Source organism: Trachymyrmex cornetzi, unplaced genomic scaffold (assembly GCF_001594075.2).
Source record: "Trachymyrmex cornetzi isolate Tcor2-1 unplaced genomic scaffold, Tcor1.1 scaffold371, whole genome shotgun sequence".
NCBI lineage: Eukaryota > Metazoa > Arthropoda > Insecta > Hymenoptera > Formicidae > Trachymyrmex > Trachymyrmex cornetzi.
Genome location: NW_017298440.1, coordinates 79,842 through 91,947, shown reverse-complemented (window position 1 = coordinate 91,947; position 12,106 = coordinate 79,842). Strand labels below are relative to the sequence as shown.

General features: G+C 37.5%; 1 protein-coding gene across 2 annotated transcripts in view; it reads left to right on the top strand.

The window, feature by feature from the left end:
- Positions 1-12,106, top strand: part of IRSp53 (Insulin receptor substrate 53 kDa) — a 131,341-nt gene that overhangs the window by 113,172 nt on the left and 6,063 nt on the right. Inside the window, exons 6-13 of one of the 2 annotated variants that reach the window (XM_018511431.1) lie at positions 4,246-4,317; positions 4,416-4,619; positions 5,058-5,249; positions 5,787-6,027; positions 9,699-9,884; positions 10,990-11,092; positions 11,414-11,437; positions 11,552-11,798. In XM_018511431.1, coding sequence (XP_018366933.1) covers positions 4,246-4,317; positions 4,416-4,619; positions 5,058-5,249; positions 5,787-6,027; positions 9,699-9,884; positions 10,990-11,092; positions 11,414-11,437; positions 11,552-11,798 — 1,269 coding nt within the window. The remainder of the gene's footprint in view (positions 1-4,245; positions 4,318-4,415; positions 4,620-5,057; positions 5,250-5,786; positions 6,028-9,698; positions 9,885-10,989; positions 11,093-11,413; positions 11,438-11,551; positions 11,799-12,106) is intronic. The other variant, XM_018511432.1, reaches the window with a different exon arrangement.

Genomic DNA, 12,106 nt, shown 5'->3' with positions numbered 1-12,106 from the left:
CGACATTACATCCCGCAGGCGTTTCGTTTGAACATGAAATCTCATTGCAACCATAACGACATGTGGTTATTAAGACTTTACAACTCTCTCTTTCTCTTCCGCCCTCTCTCTTGCGGACGTCGCATTTTACAATTTCGTTCCAGCCGACCTCTCCGCGAAAATGTCTCTCCAGCGACCTAATGCAATCTAATCCGCAGCTAAACTGGGAACGTACCTTTTCTGTCGCGGTAATTAAGTAACGTTAAGTTTAGTGCAGCTTTTTTCCGCTAAAACATAATGGAACTTTGTTAGTTGTTTTTGTGCACACAGTGATATGTTTGCTCAGAAAACTGTGACGCGTAACATGTTAAAAGCAAAGGGATGTTCCAAAAGCTTTTAATTTTTTATATTAAAAAGCTTGATAGTGATATAAACGCGAGGAACTAAAATTTTATTAAAGTATAACAGTTTTCAAGTTTTTGAAAAATTAAATGAAGAATTAATTTTTTGTTACTGGATAAACTGACCCTATTAGTGTATCTTTAAGCCAACTTACTCATTACTTAATTAATTATATTAAATATAATTACACACACTAATAGGGGCAGACACGGTAATAGAGACAGTTACCTTATCTCCGCAGACTTAGAAATTTGCGAAAAGACCTCCGTTTTCTTCTGTACATTAGAACTTTATAAATATTCGAACTGTGTACACACAATTCATCGTATGAAGTAAATGATCTAGTTGATTACATTCGGGGATGCTTCAATGCATAAGGGTCAACGATCTCCTCGGGGAATCTGCGGAGAAACAAACAGTTGCGCACCCGTGCTGCGTCACGATTCGCCGTTGAAAAACGCGCTCTAGACGAAGATTATCTCGAGCGCGATCGGAAGAAACGAGCGAAGGAAGTGCCGCGAGGAAAGAGAAAGACGAGTGCCAAGTCCAGCTGAGCGGGGGATGGCTGTGTGAGGTGAAACTCACGTAGCTTGCATTACTTTGCAGCTTTTTGGCGGACGTGTATCTCCGCTATAACTTCGATCGATAACTTCGCGAGATTCGTTAAAGAACGTTCCTATGAACGGACATCTTTGATTCGCAATTGCAACATTTTTATTGGTTTTTCTCCTTCCTTTTCAAAAGTTACAGAGATGTTCGTATTTTTCAAAATGTTATTACGTTATATGGATGATTGTGAATTGATAGTACAACCGCGAAATGAGTGATTTTACATGAAAAAAAAAAAATGACTCGAAAACGTAAAATAAAATTTTTTACATGAGACTTTTTTTTTTAGAGAAAATTGAATATTCGCCGATTTTAAATGTTGTTAAGTTACATTATTTTTGTCAAGTTATCAAACCAAGTTTAAATTATAGAGTATAATATTCTAATTAATTAGTGTTATTGAATTGATAAAATTATTTTCAATTAAAATAATACTATTGATATAACATAATTTTTTTTGGTGTAGTTTTCCAATTTTTAAATTAATTTGATATAAATTAAATATAAATTAAATTATCACGAAAGTTTATCACGGATACTCTGCTTTCAATAACACTGTCATAGATACCATCGTTTTTCGTTATCTTTCTATACACTATTAACCAAAACTTGGTTCTCCGATCTATCTATCTAGTAACGCGACCGGAAGGCGGCGCAAAAAAGAACACTCGCGCGTTCCGGAAGCGCTGTAATTCTCGATGGACGAGGCGTGGGATGCCGGGACGAGGAAACGACGGGACGAACTGGAATGCGTAGCAAAAGACGCTCGTTCGCTCGTCCCAACGCGAACTCAAACATGGCGGCGGTCGTTCACAATCAGATCTAAAGAGCGCAGAATTTCCCAATAAAAATCGCCGGCGTTCCCTAAAAGCTCGCGGATTAAATTCACGGTGCGTAGAGATTCGCGTGTTCAACGAGGGGGTGGGGAGGGGCGGGGGGAAAAAAAAAGCGGATGAAAAAAAGACGGATTCCCTTTCCCCCCGCCCCTTACCACGCACCGCCGCCATAGCAACGGGTTTGCTGCAATCCGCCTGCCTTTGAGCGACGCACAAAAAGCGAGGCGAAGGGTGCTCGAACTGCAAAACAAACAACTTGTTCGTGAAACGCGAGCTTGTGGGGAGCAAGGGAGTGAGTGAGGACGGCTGGTTGTGGGGTAGCTCTCGAAGAAACGCTGACGTAGCTGATAGGGCGAAGCTGGAAGGGCGTTGAATTCGAAAGGGTTAATACGCTGATGGATCGAAGTGGCTGGCAAACACAGAGGCATATCATTATCGCGGTCGGAAAAAAATCATGTGTCCCGCAAACACGTAAGTCTCGCGGCGTGTGTTTGAACCAGATGGAGAACAGAGAAATGGGGCTCGAATAGTGATTTGATTGCAGAGGGCTGGATCCAAGGGATGATCGCGCTCAGAGAAGCTTGATTTCAAGCCAAGACCTCGCGTTGTTCTAACCAGTGAGCTCTATAATATACTGGAGCGCGTCTTCTCCATATTAAACTATAGGCCTTCTAATAAGAGTTTAGACGTGAGGAAACCACTTTTGATTAGTCCGCCAATTGTTTTAACAATTTCAGAGAGAGAGAGAGAGAGAGAGAGAGAGAGAGATTTAAAAAAGATAGAACAGAATGAGAAAGAGAAAGAAAAATAAATGTATGTCCTACTCTCGATCTCGTAGATTGTTATTAAAACTATTATCCTGCATACAAAACTGCGGCTCATGTCCAGGCTCTCTCTCTCTCTCTCTCTCTCTCTCTCTCATTGGAGGGTCTCTATATTAAACTATAGAAAACAGCCTAACGGAGAACAGGAAGGCAAATACCGATCTCCTTGAGTCTTTTCTACTTATGATAATAAAACACCATTATATGTTAGCATTATGATAATAAAACACCATAATCAGTTAGCGAATTCCTGACAAAGAAAATTTTTATCATCTTTGCATCAGAGTATCCTCGTTCAGAAATTGAAACACCCCCACTTTTCGATGGTTCACTTTAGAAATTCTCAAGTAAAAGATTAGACACCATACGTTTAGTCCGTCATATTTTTCAGGACTTGTTTAAGATAGAAATGAAATGTCTACGCATTTATCTTATTCTTTTTTTAAGGTCCAACTAATCAGAAGTTGTCTAAACGGTATTTAATCCTTTATTTGAGAATTTCTAGCTCGTTGCAATAGTTACAGAGCTCATTGACTCTAACAGACCAGATTGGCGAAAATCGAAATGTCCGAGTTTACCGGTTGGTAGCGAAGTTTAGCGAACGCGTCTGGAGAGATTTGACCTACCATTTATTTATACGATTATTTCTGCTCTGCTGTATTTCCGGGCGAAATTGCGTTATTATTGCATTCACGCGCCATATTGCCGCTTCTTTCTCTAATTGCGCTTGAAATATCGTTTGTTATTTATTTGTGTTGTCGTTTATTTGAGTTTTTATGACCTCCCTCTCTCAGCTAGCATCATACTATTATTCTATTGTTATATCGCATATTACTGCATTACATTTTTTCCCCATTATGCGGAACTTAACGCGTTGCTTTTATCATTCTTCTCTCTGTCCCGTTCTTTCTCTTTCAAGATGTTAATAAAACGGAATAAAGAGCGCCTTCGTCGCCGGCCGTCGCGTTTTCCGTCGGAATGCATCCAACCAAGGACCACTTCTGCGAGTATAAATTAGGTCTGACTCGGGAGAGACTCGTAAACCACCTAAAGCTCACATAGTGAACCTGAGACGGTGAGGAAATAAAGAAACATCGCTCTCTCACACACCAGCTGCGGGGACGTTAAAGTTTACCCTCCTTATCCCTAGACCGCCTTTAAATGTTGGAAGGATATTCGACCCTCTTCTAATTAAGTTTATTGCCTAGCGGTGTCTGTTAATTATTTCCCACTTAAAAAGATTACTTTATTATATCTGTATTAATTTACGTGTGCAAGTCACACAAATTTACGTTAATTTCCTAAATGGATGTTACTTCTGGTTTTGGGATAGTAACAAGAGCGCGACAAATTAGGAAATTGTATAATGGCAAAATGTTATTTATATTAATATTGTGTAAAGATAATAATATTAATAAATGCAATATTATTTATTGTGTAAAAATAATATGATTAAGTAATATAATATGTTAACACATACATAATATTACATATAATAGAGAGGATTACTAAAATTAATATCACTGAATTATAAACAAACATCACGTATCGCCCATGCGTAATAATAACATCCTTGTTCATCTCTTACGTTTCAGTTAAAAGCTTTCTACGTGGATCTGCTGGTACCTCTGGAGACTAACCTGGAGAAGGACACGAAGGTCGTACAGGTAAGTAAACCGCCGAAAATGGTTCCCGGAAGGCACATTAGTCGTCCCCGAGTCCCGACTTCCAGCGACAATGAATAATGTAACGTTGGGACTTTTAGAGCGAGCAGAAGAAATTTCTTCAGCAACACAAGACCAGATCCGAGACTTACAGCAAGGCGGCCGCGACAATGAAGAAGCAAAGAAAGAAGTCTAGGGCGGCCAATAAGAGTGGCCTCGCCATGGACAAGGAGCTCAAGAACATGCAGATCCTCGAGGAGGAAAAGACCAAGCTCGATGCCTTCTGCGAACAGAGCTTGAAGAACGTGAGTATCTCATGCAGCACAGAACTGCAATATTGCTGCAACATTTTCAAGTAATATGTTAGAATAATTTGTACTAGTAAGAGCACAGAAGCAACATTGCAATGTTATTGCAACATTTGTAATATTACTGCCATATTGCAACGTTTGCATTGTTACTGTAATATCGTTGGAACGTTGCAATATTGCTAGAATTATCTGTGCTGTATTGGTAAACGAAAATTCAATTACGTCATTGTGTACCAAGTTTTTCACATTTTTTAAGCATATTTTTGAAAACCCGGGGTACAAACGTGGGATAATACAAAATCTTTTTTGATGGCGGATAAATGCGAAAGTTAAATACGCTAGGGATAACGGAGATGATGGATTACGCGATGAAATTCATTAAAGGAGCAAGTTCATTAACACCCTAGGTCCCTTTGTGCGTTCTTTTCACAGGCGATGACTCAGGAGAGACGGCGATATGGTTTCGTACTGGAGCGACAATGCTCCTTGGCGAAGCACTATGCGAGTTTTCATGAGGTTGCACTGGCCGCGCTTCATCCCTCGGTTGATAAATGGCGCGAGGTTGCCGCCACTAGGGAATACTTGCCCCAGTCGGTGGAGGACATGTTCGCTTCCAGACTCAGGGTAAATTTGCGTGATAGCCTTTGCGTTCTCTACTATTCGTATACGATTCTGAATCAATACGAAAGCGCAATGAATTACTCTTGCGACTTGATGTTTATCCGACAAATATTTTGCAGAAATTACAACAATCTTATTACCTTTTTCGTGAATTTCCCAAATGATCTTACAAATTGCAAATACGTATTTTAGCCATTTAAAGTTTTATAAAGAAATTTTAGAAAAACATATCCTTTTTTTCAAAAATTTATATCTTTTAGAAAGATTAGAATAAAAACTTTCTAAGCAATGTTTTAAAAACTAAACATTTTGAATGTATAAAAACAATAGAGGATAAAAATAAATAAAAAATTTTAATTTTCTGTTAGAAAAAAACTTGTGTATTTTTTTTCTATATCTGCAGCGTTATTTTAAAGTTAACAAATCATAGTATATACAATATATATATATATATACACACGTAATGAAAAATATCGTGGAGATATATTGCCGAAGCGTGCCGCGGAGAATTGCAGTCTACGGCAATCTACGTTTCCGTAGCAAACGTCGTTCTGGCCAGAGGACGAGGAGAACGGCGGGTCCGAGCTGACGACGATGAGCTCGCAATTGCGGAAGACTCGGAGCATGGACAGCTCCTGCCTGGAGCTGCGACTGGGTCCTCTACCCGGAAACCCGCCATCGTCCGGAGGTCACCTCGGTCCAGCACTTCATCTTCCCGCCGCCCTTTCCAGAGCGAGGTCGGAGGCCAATCTGCACGCCTCGACATTATCCCTCGGCCCTGGTAGGTCATCCTGCTGTTTCTCTTTTTTCTGCGACAATGATATCGATTTTTCGCGGGTATAGCCATGCACTCGTTCCGAAAATTTGCCGTTCCCCTATCAACCGTCCTTACACTCGTAGAATAAAATAACTGAATTCTCAGCTAAACTAATTTGCAACTACGCTGGACTAAACTGAATTGGACTGAACTAAACCGTATATACCCGGCCAAATAATTCAGTAATTGCACGTGGAACAATTAAACTGTTACATATTGCATGTTATTATAATGCAAATATCCTTTTAGATAGTTGCAGATTTAATCAACATAATTAGCGGAATACGATATTATTAAATATAAATCAGACTTAATTTGAGATTATGTTTAAACAGGGATGGGAAGTTACTTTTAAAGTTACTTTAAAGTTACTTTTTATTTAGAAATTGAGTACAATATATTACAAATAATAATACAAAGTTGAAGTAAATGATAAAATATGATATATGAAATAAAATATCTTAGTTTATTGTCTTACTTAATTTCTAAATAAAAAGTAACTTAAAGGTAACTTTAAAAGTAACTTTCCCATCCCTGTGTTTAAATATAGGCTTGCCACAAAACTGAAAATTAAGGAAATCAGAGAAAGGTCGGAGAATTGAAAATGTTTAGGGAAATCAGAGAAAACTCAGGGAATTTTGCAAAATTTTTCGGAAAATTAAAATTCTTATCATCAAAGAAATTTAATACGTGTATCACATCTACGCAATTTTGCAATACTAACTTAATAATTAAATGTAAACAGTGTCAGCAATATTAATAGAGGAGAAGGTGGTATTATGGCCTCCCTTAATATCTTCGCTATTACATAGCGAATCTTAATGATTACTTATGGAATTATTTATTCAGTAGCTCGTCACAACGCTAATATACCAATACTCAATAGCCAGCACTTATTATAACGCATTTTTACTTTCAAGTATTTCGAAACGTTTTTGAGGTACATTTTAGTATTTAATTACACCTACTTCTTTATTTTTCTTAAACTTGTGCGTATTATCATATGAATACATATATTTTTGAATGTATTATTTGCTATTTAATATTTTATTTGACTGTATATATTTTGAGTTATGCAAATTTAAACAATAGCATGGCATTTTGCTAATGTGGCCCTCTATGAATATTGATTACTCACAACCTCTCTTTTAAGGTTCTCATATCAAAATATTTATTTGATAATCGATTGTAGCTTTACTGTTAATCTATAGTTTATATTATGTGTACTATTTTTAGTATTGAGATTTTTAGTACTGAGCAGCTTATATGCAGAAGTTATATGAATGTATATATATATATATATATTCGTTTGCATACATTTTAAAATTTTAAGGCTATTTTTATGGAACACACCATATTACCATTTATTTTTTCTTCGAGTCATTATGCAATGTCGCCACATTTTTATTAATAGTATTCTAAGTAATAAATATTTCATAACTTTCGAGTCCAAAATCGATTCAACAATATTTTAACGAATGTAATAATAATTGTCAAGCTTCAAACTTAAATATTGATTATTAACAAAATTATTGCGTAAAATGTAACTGGGGTGCCGATGTGCCATAATACCATCTTCTCTCTAGTAATTTGCATTGCTATTTTATGTTAAATTGCACTCTGAATAAAATATGTAACGGTTTCCACATGAGGACAAAAATACAAAAAAATTCAAAATATTATTAAAAGCATCAAGGAAAATCATGAAATTTTATTTGGAAATCAAGGAAAATTTATGGAATTTTAGGATGAGGGATTTGTTATAACCCTGTTTAAACTCTGAACCGTGAAATAACTTTCCTTTACTTCAATTAAAATATATATAAACGTAAATTGTGGACTTATGAATCGGGATGATTTATCTTCGGATCGCTCGTTTATTGTGTGTCGTGCGTGCTACGATGCAACAACAGCAAGCAACGGACTGTCAACTGGTCAGAGACAATCGAGAAAAATCGGCGAAATGGAGCCATTCGTGTTGACGTTTCCACTCGCTTTTCGCGAGACCTGTCGTGCCGGTCGTATAAATTTCAGCCGTGATCAGATTCGGTCGACTCGCGTCGAAACCCGAAGCTCTTCTCTCTCTCCGGAATAGGGTCTCGCGCGCAATAAAAACGGAATATGCTTTACGTTTGTGCAACACGACCCTAGACTGTATTTCATCGTCGCGGTGTCGCGTGTCACGCTGTTCCATCATGGTCGTCATTATAGGGTAAAAGCAGGGAATATCAGTTTTTAAATTAACATTACTCTAATATACATGCATATGAAGACTTTAATTTATGCAAAATTCTTAAGGAATATGTTAACTACATCCAATAAATAAAAGTCGCTAAAGTCAGTATTAACTAGAAAGTAAAAAGTATGAAAATGGAGGTTTAAAAGATAGCATGCAGTATACGCATGGAATACCGGACAAAAATTTGGAAAATAGTAATAAATAATACAATAAATGAAATGAAAATTGTTTATGTAAACTAATCAAAATATAGTTAAAAAAGTTCATATTTTTATTCTACAGTAGCATGTAGAGAATAAAATAAAATAACATCATTGGATAATAAAGAACAGAATTAAATCTTGAATTATTAAATTATTATGTAAAATAAATATTAGCATCTAAAATAAACATTATTTTTTGCAACGGGAACCAATTCTCAATCCTTGATATGTTCCATATTATTTCCATGTCTTTATATGACAAATAAAGTCTCTCCATAGCAATAAACAAATTAGAAATTGCAATTAATCAACATCTTGTTTATGCAACATTAATATAGCGAACATGTAATATAAGTATTAAAAAACTTAGCAATTTAAACTCTTTCAGTTTAGGAGACCAGTCTTTTAATAAAGCTCTCGAATTTTTAGACGCAACAAAAAAAAATGCTTACGCTAAACATACGCATTGTCGTACCGAGTCCATTGTTTGTTACACGTTTAGCAGTAACTGCAACAACTCCGATTGTCGCCAAATTGCAGTGCTTCATTAAAAAAATAAGCCCCCATTTCACGTTCCTTGCTTTTCATACTCTACGCGCTGCTTTTACAGCGGGTGATGTTCCTAGGCTCTTTAGCTTTCTTTTCTTGGTAATATCACGTCACGTAGAGCAAAATAAAAAGTTAGATAATTATAAAAATGCGATATAAATAAACGCAAGGAGTATAAATATCCCGTCGCGTTTATCGCAACGATGAGTTAAAGCCTTAATTAATCTCACGTGCCTCCGCGGATAATTCAACGTCGGGAATCAACGTCGTTGCTTCACATTTAGTGCCACGTACATTCGCGCGAATTCAAATTAATTTACCACGATGCGCAATGTACGAATGGCCACGCATTAATAATAAAACACCGCTGATACAATTCTGAACAATTCTCGCGTGTCTTCCTCCAATTTTGTACCTTCCTCCTGTCCTCGATATCCCTTCGGGACTCGATGTCCATTCTCTTTCCGACATGCACCTCGATTGTTGCTATCGTACGCTGACCTAATTGCCCTGGTTCACCCCGAAATTACCTCCCCCTCCCCCCCGCTCATTATCCCGAGCTCATCCTCATTCCCTCGACCGCTCCCTCACGCTCGTCCCCCTCTACGCCATTCTCGGTCAGTTACAGCGCTTCTGGTTTCCAGAGGTTCCAGAGACTCCACCCCGACCCCGATCCATGGCACCCCCGACGTCCCGCAGCAGCGCGAGTGGCACCGGAGTTGGTGCCGGGGGTTGGGGTGATGCCCCTCTCGCCAGGGCTCTCTTCGCCTATCTCAGCTCGGGGGAGAATCAGCTGAGCTTTTTGGAGGGCGATCTTATCGCGCTGATGGGTAAGTCTGATCTCGCAACGTCTATCGATACGGTACACACGGTGTCCCAGAACTGTGGCACTTACAGGATAGCAGCTGTCGCGCGCGTAATGAACCGAGTGCTATAGCGGGGCAACGTGAGTCAACGATCGCGCCAGCAACAGCATAAATATGTTTCTTAATTTTTTTCGGGGTACCAAGGGAAATATGCTGCTTAAACGAAAGTTTGCTATTTACAGCCAAGAATGTCGTCGGTAGTTCTCTCAAAGAAGAGAACTGCTGAGTGTATTAACTTTGTTGATCTATTCAAAAGAGGATGTTAAATTAAGGCAACAGTGAAAAAAATTACTAAATCTTAATACATATTTCTTTGAATAGTACTATATAATGTAAGTAAACATTTACTTAAAGTAAATAAATATTTATTAAAAGAAATGATAATTGAAACAAATAATTTTTGTAAGTAATCAATGCATTTCAGAAATTAAGCAATAAAAACTGTGTTAGTACTTAAACGTGTTATTCAAAGGTAAAATTTGAAACGAAACAATTTCAAAAGCAGCTTTCTTAACACATTCGGAAGATTTAAAAGTTTTTGTCCAAAATTCTGGCTTAAAATCTCAGAAAACATGTCTTGTCTGATAATAAACTACAATCAATAATAATGGTAATTAGACGCCATTTTAATGTATACATATAACGTACTTTAAAAATATAACTTTAATTTTTAATATACATACGTAATTTTTCTTTCAGGGAACTGTTTCATTATTGCCACACACTAACAGCCATTGACTGTATATTAATTGAAATATTAACAATATTAAAGTAAGATTATCTATTTCGGTCAATATTTAGTTATTAATATTTAGCATAGAATAATTAATAGAATTGTAATTAACTGTAATTTCGAGCTAATATCGATGGTATTTTGCATACACCGGAGATATTTTGCATACACCGGAGATATTTAGTCGTAACGAAATGAAGATAAATTAGTTATTTGCTTTTTTCCCGGTTTAAAATTAAAAAGAACCCCCATTGCGCGCGCGTGAAAATGTTAATGAGACCGGGGCGTATAAGCGAGTTTTGCGGATTTGCATATTTCCCGTTCTTTTTTTGTTAGGTGACCGTCAAAAGGGATGGCAATTTGGTGAAAATCTGCGCACTCAAAGCTCGGGATGGTTTCCCTTGGCGTACACTGAAATTATAATCGACGACACTTTGGGGTAAGTAAGCTCGACCTCGAGTAGGGTAGCACTGAAATTTCGCACTTATGGTCGCTTATTATCAACCCTTCAAACATTCCGCTTTGAAATCTTGCATGCATTTGAGGTAGTTAATAAATAAAAATTTTGAAATTCAACATTGTCACAGATATACTATTATACATCAGATAATGTGAGTCTCATTATCGATATCTTCATTATTTTCTGTCAAATATCAATTAACATATTTATCAATAATTTCCATGATTTGTCTCTTTTTATATATGCAATATTTTAAAAGTTTACTACAATAATTTATTTTCTTTGCGCAACGTCATCCAGAACGGGACTGATAGATTATTTGAGGTACAATGTTTTATATTATTGGTTTAAACTTGTTACTTACTCGGTTGATTTTCGAAAATCTTCCATATTAACTCCCGAGTTTCCGCGTACATTGTATTATCCAATTATGCGAAGATCGCCAAGTCACGGGGCGAGCAACGATAGAACTCCAGAACCGCAAGCCATACCACCGTGTAAGCCGCCGCCCTCTCGACCGCCGGTCACGCCAGCCAGTATCGACGAATCATCCGGTGAAACTCCCGGTGCCGGTAGCAGTTCCGCCAACAACACCAATGCCAACAACAACAGCAGTAGCAACGCCGGCACGCCAACTAACACCGCGAGCGTCTTGGCGACTCCGACCGCACGTCAATCAAAATCGGTGAGGCTGTAAATCAACTTAACGGCAAACGCTTCCGGTTATTTGCAGCTTGTTATTATTTAGTCCGTGTCTCAATCTGTTATTCAATCGCAACATTGTTCGCATCTGTTGTATAAAACTTTTCTAAATGTTTCTCCTATACAGCATAGATCTCCAAGGGACGTTCTAAAGACGTTCAGAGAGTGTCCCTTTGTCCTTTGAATGTTCTAAGGATGTTCCCAGGATGTCTTTCGGATAAAGTGTGATCGATGTTGTTTCAAACAATACAAGCTTGCAGCAACATTATTGCTACTGCAATATTGCTGAAA